General features: G+C 58.6%; 5 protein-coding genes across 6 annotated transcripts; 3 read left to right on the top strand and 2 right to left on the bottom strand.

The window, feature by feature from the left end:
• Positions 1–1492: 1492 nt before the first annotated feature.
• On the bottom strand, positions 1493–2272 carry JDV02_006851 (5-oxoprolinase (ATP-hydrolyzing); the record flags this gene model as incomplete). The annotated part of the gene is made up of 1 exon (XM_047988284.1): positions 1493–2272. The coding sequence occupies one exon, from the start codon at positions 2270–2272 to the stop codon at positions 1493–1495; it is 780 nt and encodes a 259-aa protein (XP_047844277.1).
• Positions 2273–3824: 1552 nt separating this feature from the next.
• Positions 3825–7525, top strand: GTS1. 2 transcript variants are annotated; one of them, XM_047988285.1, is made up of 5 exons: positions 3825–4503; positions 4574–4590; positions 4698–4808; positions 4877–7075; positions 7189–7525. In XM_047988285.1, the coding sequence occupies exons 1-4, from the start codon at positions 4389–4391 to the stop codon at positions 6770–6772; spliced, it is 2139 nt and encodes a 712-aa protein (XP_047844278.1). In that variant the 5' UTR covers positions 3825–4388; the 3' UTR covers positions 6773–7075; positions 7189–7525. The 2 variants fall into 2 exon arrangements, with proteins under 2 accessions (XP_047844278.1, XP_047844279.1); XM_047988286.1 differs by having other exon boundaries at positions 4574–4808.
• A 1042-nt stretch (positions 7526–8567) lies between these two features.
• JDV02_006853 (uncharacterized protein) lies at positions 8568–9110 on the top strand (the record flags this gene model as incomplete). Its single annotated transcript, XM_047988287.1, has 2 exons — positions 8568–8851; positions 8903–9110. 2 exons carry the CDS (start codon positions 8568–8570, stop codon positions 9108–9110), a joined length of 492 nt encoding a protein of 163 aa, XP_047844280.1.
• Positions 9111–9418: 308 nt separating this feature from the next.
• Positions 9419–11549, bottom strand: HIS7 (dCMP deaminase). Its single transcript, XM_047988288.1, has 2 exons — positions 11232–11549; positions 9419–11146 (listed from the first exon to the last, which is right to left on the bottom strand). The coding sequence occupies exons 1-2, from the start codon at positions 11352–11354 to the stop codon at positions 9602–9604; spliced, it is 1668 nt and encodes a 555-aa protein (XP_047844281.1). The 5' UTR covers positions 11355–11549; the 3' UTR covers positions 9419–9601.
• A 406-nt stretch (positions 11550–11955) lies between these two features.
• On the top strand, positions 11956–13317 carry JDV02_006855 (uncharacterized protein; the record flags this gene model as incomplete). The annotated part of the gene is made up of 2 exons (XM_047988289.1): positions 11956–12108; positions 12169–13317. 2 exons carry the CDS (start codon positions 11956–11958, stop codon positions 13315–13317), a joined length of 1302 nt encoding a protein of 433 aa, XP_047844282.1.
• Positions 13318–13428: the final 111 nt, after the last annotated feature.

A 13428-nucleotide genomic window follows, 5' to 3' on the forward strand; every position in this document is an offset into this window, starting at 1 on the left:
GGCGGTTTGGAGGACCCTCAGCACTGTCAGCTGCAGCCCGTAGACCTCCCTAGGTATTGCCTACCGAGCCAGCAGCCGCTGGAGCCACCGCAGCGGTCGGCCGGCCAGACCCTGAGCCTACTGAAGGGGGTTCGGGGTGTATCCAAGTCGCCGTCCCCGGGTGGGACGCCGCGGCTGTGTCACGTCTTTCGGACGTTCACGTGGCAGCTGGGCGGACCTGCATAGCCTGCCTGCCTTTCGTCGTATTCCTATCCGGGTTGGATGAATGGATGGATTGTTTCCTCCGGATCATGCACAACGACTTGGGGCCGCACCTACAAGGAAAAAAGCCCATCCTCATCATGGTATTCCAAACACTTTCCAGGATCGGGCATGGCAAGCGCACGACCATCCCGGTTGCTCTGCCTTGTACGAAGTACGAAGTAGTCATAAGCCCATAGCGCTGTATTTTTAGTAAGAGCGCTCGCCACATGACAAACACAGCATCGTCGACGGACTCGGCAGCGCCTCAGCCCCGTGAGCTCCGGTTCACGGCGCCATAACGCCTTCTGTTTTTTTTTTTCGCTATAAGCAAGGAAGGAACTGAATGTCCGAGCTCGTCAGAGTCTGTCCGCCGTGCCCGCCAGCCGGCGCCTCCGGCTCGGTGCGCGCGACTTCCGCCATGGCCGAACGACAGCCTACATCCTTGCCCCGGTTCTCTCCGCTTCCCTCGGGTTCCCATGAGTCCGTCGTGATCTGCCGAGCCTTCCTTGGATGGGACGCGCCATGATGCCCCAACGGAACGAGACATCATAGTGACGTCTCCAGCTTGGTAATGTGGGCTTATGTTTCAAATGAAGAGCCCGTCTTGCCTGTGTCATTGCGCTCTGCCAAGTTTGCCACAACTCCTCACGGTGCCGTCATCTCGGCTGCAGTGCATGTGTTTGCAGGCAAGGAAATGGTTAGCTAAACGGCCTATCTACCGAAAACCATCATTCATAGCTTGCAACATATGTTGCTAGCCCCCTGACTTGTTTTTGCTTCTTCCATCGAGTCGCCTTGTTACGTTGGAAGTAGAGACAAAGATCTGCCTCGTCCATCACTTAAGTAAGTGGGTGGGTAAAAAGGCTACTGTGTCGCCAGGCTTCAAACATTCATATCCCTCATTGCTGAATCCTATGAAGAACCCAAGTAAACAAACAGTAAGAGGCATAGGGACCAATGCAATGCTGGCTTCTGGATTAAAACTGTTTCATGACTTTAACTAGATGCTTGCTGGTTGCTCTCGTATTCCCTTAGACTACCATTTGCCCTCGGAACATGCTCAGCGTAACTACCGACCTTGGAATGCCTTGAGCACCACTTCGGTGACTCGCTGCGAGGCGCAAGCATTGCCAGCGCGTACGGCAGCGCTGCCCGGGGGCTTGAGGATGGTTCCCTCGGGGACGATGACTTTGATGGGCTCCGTGCACCTTGTTCAAGCCAGCAACTCGTTCCGAGTTCAAGTGAGACTTTAAGCTTCCCCACCTTCGTTGAGCCAAATGTCGCTACCGATTAGACAGCGCAAGCTATACAATATAGCGGAGTGGGTGATGACAATGGGGGCGCTGAGGCAGTTGAAGGGCTCGTGGCCGGTGCCTGTGAAGTCAGAGACAGCTGTTCTCTTCTCGGCGCCGATTGAGACAGACAGCTGGATGCGACTACCTTCGTCCATGTAATCGACCGCTGTCGGTGGTCGCTGGCCCATTTGCTTTGCAGCCGTCTTTCGCAACAGACCCTCTACAGCAATTGCAGCCGTCTCCTTGACAGCCCACATGTAGAATAGAAAAGTTTCACGCCGATATTCCTCAAATAAGCCATGGATCAGATTGATGCCTTTTTGATTGGCGGCAACCTGAGCCTTAAGGTCGGCGATGTGATTATGGCCTCCTCGCCTTGACGGACTGCAGCCAGGATACGACCCCAGAACGTCGACTAAGTGGTGCTGAATACCCTCGTCATCGAATTTGCCGTGCGGAATGGTTTTCCATTGCTCAAATGCTGCACCCTCCTGGTATAGCTTGACCGAGTCAGAGGGCATCGATCCGGGCGCAACACCGCCAATCTCAGCATGATGGGCTCGTGCTGCGACGAAAAAGTCAATGGATTTACCCGAGTTATCGAAGACGGGCGGTATGAGTGCGATGTCTAGTAGGTGCGTACCGCCGGCATTAGGATGATTCGCAGCGGTAACATGTCCGGGGTATAGGTTTCCCTTCCAACTCTGCATGGCTATCTTGACAGCACGAGACATACTGCCCAGAGGGACAGGAACATGAGGGGCGTTAGCCGTTACGGAGCCTTGTCCGTCAAATATGGCGCAGGAAAATCTAGTCGCTCCTTTACATTCGTTCTAATAGAGATATTCTGCAGCGTCTAACCCATATCCTCGGCGATGCTCATGAATCGATTGCCGAAGAGGACGAGTTGAATGGGATTCACTCCCTCAGTGTTGACGGTGTTCTCGGTGTCTATATGCAGATCAACGACCAAATGTCTCTCAAGAACGGTGACCTGTAATCATGGTGTGACGAGGATGGTCTGCGTGTTGTCAATGATGATTGCTGGACCTGGCACGATGGCCCCGGCGAGAGAGGCAGCACATCTATGAAGGTGCCGTCACGGTCTAGGTATACAGAGGGATTAGAACTGTATGCTAGTAAGGCAAGCATCACAAGGCATCTCACCAATAGCAATAGTGATGCAAATGATTGAGGATGCATCGTGCAGAAGACTCGACAACCTGTAGCGTTGCGAGGCCGCCTCCGAGTCTGCTTCTCTCTCTAACAGCTTCGCTTCGTCACCGGGAACCCGAGTGACCAACGACTACAAGACCAGGGTTTACACCAACGGCCATGACGTCTTTGAGTCCAGGCAGCACGAACCAGGTTCCTCACAGTGCCATTGTCATGTCGCCATTCGGGATCGGTGGGCATCCATCGGCGCGCCATGGGGCCCAAACAAGACCTGGACTTTCCCCGGACTCAAGGGCATCCGAGCTTCTGGCAGGTCGCAGCACGGCTCCGGCAGCAAACCGTGCGACGGCGCCGCTAGTCCGTCCCTTTCCGTCCGGAGGAGTGGCCGGGCCACGTGTCACAGAGCCGCTCCTGAGTTACTTCGTAGAGGTGAGACAGATGCGGCTCGGGTCGAGTGGAAAGTGGCTTATCTACCGACGGCATGGCATGCACGATCAACAAGAAGTTGGGCGAGGCAACTAGTAAAGTTGCGATGGAATCATGCCCGCGCGGCACTGCCATTTGTTGGGTTCTGTGCCTGGAGCAGGGAACGGATCTCCAGTATTGGGCGATCCCCGGGGACCGAACTTGGGGTTTAGGTACGTACATCGCGCAAAGTCATTTCCAAGTTAGACGAGAAAAAGGGGCATCGGGAGTGGTTGGCCATGTCCGCGCTATGCACCTTTGTCTTCTGCATCTACTGAACTGCCCAACCCAGCTTGTTCGGCTTGGGCCAGCGGCAGTGGGCACGCGAGAATGCGCCCAGCCTGGCCAGCGAATGGCCTGTCCCTCGCGCACAGGCAAGGTAAGACACCAGGGTCCAACGACATGGGATGGAATGCGGCTACTATCGCTCTGGGGATATCTGACCATGGCTGACAGACGGGATCGAACTGGCAGCGCTTCCTCGACTCGTCCCCACGGCAGGCAGCTGAATGAATGCATACAAGCGCCATGCATGCATGAATGCATGCAAAGTCGAGTCGGCGATTTCCTCCATGGACCGTGACCTCGACAGCGGTGCGCGTCCGTGCAAGCGACGAGACGGGAACAAAGTGGTGGTGGTGGTGGTGGTGGTCAGACCAGCGCAGGCAGCGCGACGCCCGCAACGCCAACCCAACTTCCATCCATGCACTATGCTAACCTGCCTGCCTATCCAATGTCTCCACGCGCTAGGCCCCAAATCAGCCGCTGCCAACCCCACTGTGGCTGCGCCCGACCCCTTCTGGGCTCGTGCTGTAGACCCTCCGCCGGAACACCACCAAAGTTCGACGACGAACCGCCCCGTCCCCTTTTCCACCGGCACCACAGTCGACTCTGCGACTAACTAGCAATTACTCTCCTTTTTTCTGCGCTCGCATACTCTGTCGCCTCGACAGACCAACGCGGTCGTCTCCTTTGCCCTTCCGTCCTTCCTTCTTCCCTCCATCAGTCGTCCGTCTTTTCCCTCGTACCGTCCTGCACTTCCGTCATGGTATCTTCGTAATCACTCCACCGCCCTCCTCCCGCTGCCCAACGCTCGCCTCCATCTCGAAGGCCTAATTCGTCGCTCAACGGTCGCCCGACACCCGGCGCCTCGACGCAGCCGACGCCCCCCTCACGGCCTAATCGCGCCGACAATTCGTCGCCGTTGCCATGTCTGCGGCGTTGAGCAAGCGCCAGCAGGCGCGCAACGAGAAGCAGCTTCAGGAGCTAGTACACAGCGTGCGCGGCAATAACCAATGCGCCGACTGCCACGCCCCCAACCCAGGTTCGTGATATCGCTCACCCCTCGCCTCGCACCACATTCGATAGTTTTCGCTTACTCTTTGTGCTCGCAGCATGGGCATCATGGAGCGTACGTTGTCTCCTCCTGTCTCCTCCTGTCCCCGCCACGATTCGCCGGTCACACGAGCGACGGCCGGTGGTCCCGACGAAACTGCCAACTAACCACGGTTCCTGCAGCTGGGCGTCTTTCTTTGTATGCGGTGCGCCTCCCTCCACCGGAAGCTTGGCACGCACATTTCCAAAGTCAAGTCGTTAAGCATGGACAGCTGGTCCAACGAGCAGGTCGATGTGAGTTCCGCAACCCCTCCTCCGTACCGATCGTGTGTGACTACATAGCAAACTGACCGTCGCGGCAGAACATGCGCAAAGTCGGCAACACCGTGTCCAACCAGATCTACAATCCCGATAATAAGAAGCCCCCGGTGCCTGTCGATGCCGACGAAGCCGACTCGGCCATGGAGCGATTTATACGTCAAAAGTACATGCACAACGTCGCCAGCGACTCCACAAAGCCACGAAGCCAGCGCTCCGATGAAGGTACACCCCCACCACTACCACCCAAGAACTCGACAAAATTCGGGTTCAGGTCGGCAGCGTCCATATTTCCGCTGTCGTCGCGGGCGAAGAAGGAAGCCAAGGTGGCAGCTCTGGCCGAAGCAACACACAGTGCCTCGTACGAGCACCAAATGGCCAACAAGCCATCCAAGGTCTTCGGTGCGACGTTGGACTACAGTGGCCCCAACGATTCCGAAAAGAAGCTGGTAAAACTCCAAGACATGGGGTTCCAGGACAGTCAACGCAACGCGATCATCCTGAAAGGGGTGAATGGCAACTTGGACCGGGCTGTCGAGGCTCTTGTACGGCTGGGCGAGGGCAGTGGAACGTCACCAACCCCACCAACGGCTCCTCCACGAGAGAATTCCCTCCGGACGTCGAGGTCTTTGACGCCTTTAACGTCCAAAAATAGCGGACTGGGCGCGGGTCTCGTGGTTCCACAGACGTCGACGCAAGACCGGCCGACAACGGCCTCAACGACCTCGAACTCGACCAATCCGTTTGACATGCTCACGCCCGCCCAGCCGCAGACAGCGCAGTCAACGGGAACCCTGCACAACAAGAACCCGTACGGAAACACACGGTTGGCAGCGAATAATCCCTTCGGTCAGCCCTCACCGCCGTTGGATGCTGTCAGCCAAGCTTTCCAAGGCCTGTCAGTATCTCAGCAGCCGCAGAGCCTGTTCCCTCACCGCACGGGAGACGTGGGACGACAGGCCGTCCAGCAGGTCACTGTGTCGCAACAGTTCATGTCTCCTTCGGCGCCGTCGAGCCCTTCAAACTATCAGCACATGAACTTTCAGAGCAGCATGACGTATCCGCAGCCGATGCTGCACCCGCAGCAGCAGACTTTGCAAACGGGTTACAACCCCTTCTTCTCGCAGCCCTCAAGCCCGACAGCAGCGGTGTCTCAGCAGAGCGTGTCAGGCGGCACGGGCCAGTTGCAAGGCGGCCTTGCAAGTAACCCATTTGCGCGGTCTCCAACTCGGATAGCGTCACCCTCTCTGGGGCAGATTCCAGAACAAACCCAGACGACATTTCTCACAGCCTCGCCACAGCCGCTGCCTACGAACACGAACCCCTTCTTCGTCAATGCGGCTCAACCGCCGCAGCAACAAGGGAGTCCCAACCCCTTCGGGCAGCAAATGAACGGGCAGCAGGCGTACGGACAGCAGGCATACGGACAGCAGGCGTACGGACAGCAGGCGTACGGACAGCAGGTATATGGGCAGCAGGCATACGGACAACAGACGTATGGGCAGCAGGCGTACGGGCAGGCATCATTCGTGCAGCAGCAGCAGCAGCCACAGACGCAGTATCAACCACAACGGCAAGACAAGGCGTCGATCATGGCATTGTACGGGCAGCCGTACCAGATGCCCCAGAGGGCTGCGACATCGGATGCAAACGCACCGGCGCACCCCGCCACGATACCCGAGGACCGGGCGGTGTATACACAGTCGGCCGCCGCTCCGCCGCTGCCTACGTCCGTGCCGGCGCGAAGTGCTTCGCTCCCGGTAGCCGGAGGCACCAACCCTTTTATGAGCAACGGTGCGGCCCCTGCTGCACCAGATCCTTTTTTTACGTCGAGCCGGCATATTAGCAGGGAGAGCATGAACCTGGGCATGGACATGGCATGGACCAACGGCCGGCATAGCCCCGACGCATTTGCAAGCCTGAGCGCTCGACATGTATGATGGAATGTTACGGACGGCCACGAAGATGGTAAATTCGTGTAATTGCATCGCGTAGCTGGTAATGTATGATACCTCCAAAGTCGAAGTCGCGTTGCACGACAGCTCCGTTGACCGTCGGGGCTTGTGTGCACATATCTTGGCAACACGGCTGTCACGACAGTGTAGTGCGGTCACACACAACCTACCTGTTTGCTCGATATGCATAGACGCCGGCCGGCAGGCTGGGCAGCCGAGCTCCCCACGCCTGGATCGGAGATGCGTGCCTGCGGTGAGACGCTGGCGTTTTGTCGTTTACGTGTGAGGGTAAGAGAGCCACCGTGTATCATGTTGCACTGACTGCAACTGTAAATGTAACTGTAACTGCGAAGTATAGCGCCACATGATGCTGACAGCTGTTGTTCTCGGCGACACGGCAGCGAGGACGGAGCGCAGCATGACGGCAACCGAGCAATGCATGTCCCGGCAGGGATTGGGTAAGTGACCGGGAGAGCGGCCTGGGTGAACGACCGCGACTGGGCCCGTTCCCGCATGTCTCCAACAAGTCAATGCCAAACTGCCGATGCGCTCCTAGAGGCTTTCGGATGGGGTCAGCGGTGCCGTCGCACGGCGCCCCGGGGCCCCGCCTGCCAGACGTGAGGACGTCCATCCATAGGTTTGCGCCTTTACGCCCGACAGGGACGGGCCAACAGCGGCGGCCTCGAGCGTTTCTTGGAGGAGCGCCTCTCGCGCCTCTCGCTTGGCGCACGAGGGGGAAACGAGGCCGGGCGAAAGACAGTGCAAGTGTGGGCGTCTCGGACTGTGCGGCAGAGCGCCAGATCGCGGACGACGGAGTGGCCCCCGGGGTGCGCCCGGTGGTGGCGCATACAGTGCGTCAGGCCGCCCGTTGGCATTGCTGGCACTGGTGGCGTGCTTGGCAACCCCCAAGGCCCCCGCTTCCTCCGCCGCACCCGGGCAAGCGTCGCCACTTATTGGGTGTGACTCTCCTCTCCTACGAAGTCCCCGTGTCTCAGCTGACTTGGTAGGTCTGAGCCGTTTTCTTTCCCTTCCCACCGCCTTCGTCGCCTACCACTCACGCCAGTTTCCTCCCTCGCACCTCACTATCGTCAATCGCACACGCTGCCCGCACATAAGAAGCCCGCTTCGCGCACTCCTCACCCGTTTCCGACCTCGGCTCCGACGCTCAATCAGCAACAGCTCTGTACCGCTGCGTTCCAGAAAAATAAAAAACTTCTCTCGCGCCCTCGCCAAACACGCATCCCGTTCACGCCTGTTCGCCGTCGCCTACTTCTCCACTTCGAGCCGTCGCCACCCCCGTCCGTCCTCGACAAATTCCTTTTCAAGACAGCAACCGTGGAACATCGATAACAATGGCGCCCCTGAGTAACCAGAATTTTAATTGTAGTAGTAACTATGGCGAGGACGTAGCCTCCAAGGTCAACGTCCTTGCCTCCTGCTACATTGTCGACTCGGCCGCCCACCTCAAGGGCCTCCACTACTGCACTACGGGGGTTGCAGGTATGCCGCGCCGCCTCTACGCGGACCGTCTCGGTCTCGTTGAGCCAAATTGCTAACTTGCTCGCAGGGGCGGAGTGGTATTCCTGAGGTCCCTACCTCAGGACTCCCCTCCCCACCAACAAGCCCCCCCCTCGCCGCGCTGACCTCGTCCAACGAGCTCGCCCTCTTGCCCAAGAACAACGGCGGCAAGAAGCGCGACAATCCGGGCCGCCGCCCGGGGCGACGAGGGGGGGCAGCACTCGCGATCAGGGAAGAATGTGAGAGATTCTTTTGCGAGCCCATGAAGACCGTGTTCCGAGGTGAGAGGAACCTGTCGATGTATGGCTCCGGCCTGTCAGGTGCTTATATGCAAACGCCGCCGCCAGAGGACCGCATCGCGGACGCCCTCCAGCGCCAGACCGCCGATCTCGCCGCCCGCGGGTTCGAGATCGACGCCTGGATGGAGGTCTGGGACTATGCTGGCGGCGCGAGCTTCCGCGCCTTTGTTGCGGACGACGGCAAGGAGAAGTCTTTGTTCGTCTTCTTCGACGTTGAAGGTGCCATGGGGCGAGACCTCAAGAAAGCGTCAGTCACACCATGACCTCCATAGCGATCCTTGTCACTGACGTCGTGTAGCCTCATGGCTCTCATTGAGCTCGCCGACGGCCCCTTGGACTGTGCACACCTCGTCACCTGCATCGACCGCCGCATGCCCGCTGACGAGGCACTCGCGCTTTCCAAGAGCCTGCAGTGGGTCGGCTTCGAAATGACCACACTCGACCACTGGGCTGGCGACCTAGATGTCACCAGCAAGAAATGGGTATTCATGGGCATGGAGCTGTAAGATTGCTCGCTGTTGTCCGTCTCCAATCGCTTCATCTCTGTACTGCGCGCAAAAAGGCGAGGCGTTTGAAAGCTTTGAGAGAGATATGCTCGTTTTCTCCTCTTCTCTTTTTTTGTGCAATGCCAGGCTCTGTATCAGTGGCACCAGATTTTTAACGGCGATTAATGCTCTTTTTCTTCTGGATCACAGGACAGTCTGGCGTTTTGATTTTCTGCTCCGCTTGCGTATTCTTTTCACTTCCATCACCATTGTGCATCAGTCGACGGGGCGCTCTGCTCCCCTGAAGTCACTGGCGTTGGCAGTCATTGCCTGGTAGTCATAGTCTAGGCTCGGGGCAAGACAAAGGTATTATCATGGACGGCAGTTGCACCATGCGGCAGTCACTTGCGATCGCTTCAGGAGAAAGTAGTCAAGAAATTGAGGATATCCGTCGATGGTAATGAGAACATCTTCCAAATGTGACTGCCCGGCTCCTCCCCATCTACTAACTTTTAAGTCGTGGTATCCAAATCGCTCTCGAACTGTCGTACAAGCAGCCCCTTTTCCTTCAAGTGGTCCTTGACCTGCTTGACCGTGTACTCTCCGCGGTGGAACATGCCCGCACCGAGCGCGGCGTCCGTCGTCGTCTTGTCAAACACCTCCTCGAAGTGGCCTGGGTTGCCGGCTCCGCTAGAGGCGATGACGGGGATCTTGACGGCGGCCTTGACCTGGTTGATGAGCTCAAGGTCGAAGCCGCTGTTGGAGCCGTCCTTGTCGATGCAGTTGAGGAGCAGCTCGCCGCAGCCCATGGCCTCGACAGCCTGCGCGAGCTCGACGACGTCCATGTCGCGCGTCTCTCGGCCTCCTTTGATGGTGCAGGCGTACCAGCAATACGCCTCGCCCTTGGGCCCGGGGAAGCGCGTCTCGACAACGCTGTGGCGCGTGGCATCGAGTTTGGGGACGTAGACGCGTTTGGGGTCGATGCTGACGACGACGGCCTGGTTGCCGTAGGCGCGCGAGATCTGCTCGATGGCTGTGTTGCCGAAGAGCTTACGACCCAGCGAGTAGTACTCCTCGGCGGCGATGACGGCGTCGGAGCCGATGGAGACTTTGTCGGCGCCCGACTTGAAGTACATGGTGGCGATCTCGAGCGCCGAGACCTTGGTGCCGTCCGTGTCGACCGTGTCGCGGATGCCGCCGCCGATGGTCAGGGGCACGAAGACGGTCTGCGACGTCTGGCGGAGGACCTCGAGCATGGGCAGGTCGGCGACGGGGCAGTCGCGGAACGACGTGATGTTGAGGAAGGTGACCTCGTCGGCGCCGTCCTCGTAGTAGCGCTTGGCCATCTCGACGGGCTTGCCCAGGTTGCGGACGTTGCGGTCGTCCGACTTTTCGCGGACGTCATACTGGTCGCCCTTGGTCACGACGAGGTCACCCTGGTCGTTGGTCCGCACGTCGAGGCAGGCAATGACACGGCGGGTGAGGCCGTCCCTGAAGTCTGGCGTCGAGCCGCCGTCCAGTGTCGTGCCGTCGACGGCCTTGCCCAGCGAGGCGACGCCGCTACCGGTCAAAAAGGCACGGAGGGTCCGCAGGCCGGCCACTCCGGACTTTTCGGGGTGAAACTGCGTGGCGTAGATATTACCCTTGGCGACGGCGCCGACAAACGTCTCGGAGCCGTACGTGCCGGTCGCGACGGTCCAGCCCTGCGACTCGAGCCCGCCCTTGACGTACGGCAGCTTGTACGAGTGGACGTAGTAGTACTTGGACTCTGGCGACAGGCCATACATGGGCAGCCCGCCCGTGTTGGCGCTGTTCCAGCCGATGTGAGGGACCGACTTGGCCGAGTCATCGAAGCGGTCGAGCGAGCCCTTGATGACTCCGAGACCGGGCACGTCGGGGTCCTCAACGGAGCCCTCAAACAGCGCCTGCAGGCCGACGCAGACACCCATAAACGGCTTGCCATCTTCAATGTGTTTCCTGATGGCCGGGAGGTAGCCCGCCTGCGAGAGCTGCGACAGACAGTGGCCGAAGTGGCCGACACCGGGCAGGATCAGTTTCTGCAGGGTAAGTCAGCAGAATGACCAAGGGCGCTTGCTCATCTTGTGTGCAAGTGCGACGGTTTTCTTTGAGGAATCGACGAACCTCTGCCCTGGGGACATCCTCTGGCGACCGGACCCAGTCTACCTGATAGCCGAGCTTCTCGATGGCGTTGACCAGACTCCTGATGTTGCCGGCGACATAGTCCAGCAAGTGAACGGTGGGCATCTTTGCCCTGACCCGTTCTGGGAACGCCGGGGACGCGGTGGTGGTGCAAATGTAGTCGGGAGAAACGGGCCAAATACCGGCCAGCAGACAAGCAGTATCCTGAAGAAGGGTTGAGGCGTTTCGGGGTGTATAACACAGACGCTGAACAGAAGGCGAGCGACGGTTAAGGATCAAGTGAGTCAAGAAATGCAGCTGCCCTGCGCCTTGAATTGCGTAGCGCTGCCGGCCAGATCCAGATAGTGGAGGGGTCCAATGGCGGGGCTTACGCCCAGCGCAATACCCTCCCTATCGATAAGGGCCCTTGCGCTAGGCCGTTCTCGCTTCGCCCAATTGGTGCGACTTCTTCCAAGCTCGCCGCTGCAAAGTCACAAACGCGCTCATCAGCGCGTCTGCTACCTCAAGCTATCCCTTGCCTACGTTGATCCTAGTTCAGCTGTCTTCCTGGAGGCACAGCAGGAAATACCTACTCCAATCGTAGGTGTCTCATGCCTCTCAGAATGAGGGGAGCGGAAAGCCACCGGGGCATTTCATTGAGAAGGTCCACGATGCACCGTCCAAGCCTGCTACTGACATCGTCTCTGGTCTGAGCACATCCTTCAAAATGGCGTTACCACACTCGACCATCGACTCTACGGCAAAGCGCATCTTCACACCAGACGAACCGGGCGCCCTCAGCCTTGACGAGGTGCTCAAACAAGTCGCCCAGGATGACGAGGATGAATGGGAGTACGAGTATTCTACCACCGAAACGGAGGTTGTCGCCCTCGAGACTCGCGTATGTTCAGAGCTGAAAGGCTGATGATACCTTATGCAGACGTATTACCTCGCACTTGACCTGTCGTATCCAGAGTTCAAGGAGCGCACCGCCAAAGTAGCCCACCACAGCCGCGGTGGCTACTATAAGAATTGGCTGGACCAGACCGCAGCGGGGCCCAGCGTTCAAATCACGCGAGACAGGTCGAATAAGGACCATGGCCTTGGTGATGGCGACAGTGACGACGAAGCCGGGCGAGGAAACGACGGTGAAGATGATGATAATGACGACGGCGACAACGTCGTCGATGACGAAGTGCCTGTGGATCCCCAACTCACGGCTGCCAAGGGCAAAGGTGTAGACGCTGGGGACCACGCGCCTGAAACTCCCAAACCATCCGACAGACAGGAAAGCAAAGATCGTGACGCCGCTGCAGAAGTGGTCGCCGGAGACGACAGCATCCAGATCCTCGATCTGCATTCCCGCAACCCGGTCATCTCATACCGGGGGCGGGTGTTTGAAGGTGAGTGGGCAGAAGTCATCGGAACCGAAACCATCCTGGCGAAGCACGACAAGTCCGATCCGTTGCCAGCCCTCAGAAATCTGCCCGAGGATATTGACATCCTCGGGGCGTGTTCGTCGAGAATCATGACAACCGAGAAGGTACCAAAACCCAAGGTTCCCGAGGAAGACACCCTCGCCGCGATCCGCGAGGAGTGGAATATCAGGATCCCACCGGGCAAGGACAAATCAGGCGAACGGGCGCACCAGATCCGCTTCCTGGAGAATCTGATCGCCCTCAAGAAGAAAAGAGGTGATGCGGACCAGGTCACTGTCTACGCGGTGGACGGAGAAGGCAAGGACTGGAATGACAGGAAGGGACCCGACTACAAGCCGAGAAACCGGAAAAAGCCGGTCAAGACTGAGGGTGAGGCCCAAGCGGACGACCAAGGCCAACAGACAGCAAAGAGACACAGACGACCAGCCGGCCCCGAGAGCCGACGGGCCAGGGCAAGCCGCCGGGGTCGAGCTGGTAGACGAGGTACGGCAGACTTACGTAGTGCGCCTGGGTTATCGACGCCTACCCCGAACCATTGGGATAGCTTACGGCAGCCATCGGGCGGGGCGGATGTGGAAGAGCAAGAAGGTGAGGGCGCGGAAGACGACTACGACGAGACGGGAGATATGCCGATGACCGGGTACGATTGATATTCTATCTGCAACAAGCAAACGCCGGCAATACTGTGCATGCATGGCGGAGCACTAGCATGAGAGTTTGTCGGAAGCAAGTCGTGCGTTCGGAACGGGCTTTCACGCCCG

Source organism: Purpureocillium takamizusanense, chromosome 6 (genome assembly GCF_022605165.1).
Source record: "Purpureocillium takamizusanense chromosome 6, complete sequence".
In the NCBI taxonomy this organism is placed as follows: Eukaryota; Fungi; Ascomycota; class Sordariomycetes; order Hypocreales; family Ophiocordycipitaceae; genus Purpureocillium; species Purpureocillium takamizusanense.

What these genes read in the sequence shown, in the direction of transcription:
- GTS1 (XM_047988285.1), top strand. Translation starts at nt 4,389, where the DNA reads ATGTCTGCGGCGTTGAGCAAGCGCCAGCAGGCGCGCAACGAGAAGCAG. An exon ending in GGTCCAACGAGCAGGTCGAT is followed by an intron (nt 4,809 to 4,876) that starts GTGAGTTCCGCA and finishes CCGTCGCGGCAG; the next exon opens with AACATGCGCAAAGTCGGCAA.
- HIS7 (XM_047988288.1), bottom strand. Translation starts at nt 11,354, where the DNA reads ATGCCCACCGTTCACTTGCTGGACTATGTCGCCGGCAACATCAGGAGT. An exon ending in AGGATGTCCCCAGGGCAGAG is followed by an intron (nt 11,147 to 11,231) that starts GTTCGTCGATTC and finishes CTTACCCTGCAG; the next exon opens with AAACTGATCCTGCCCGGTGT.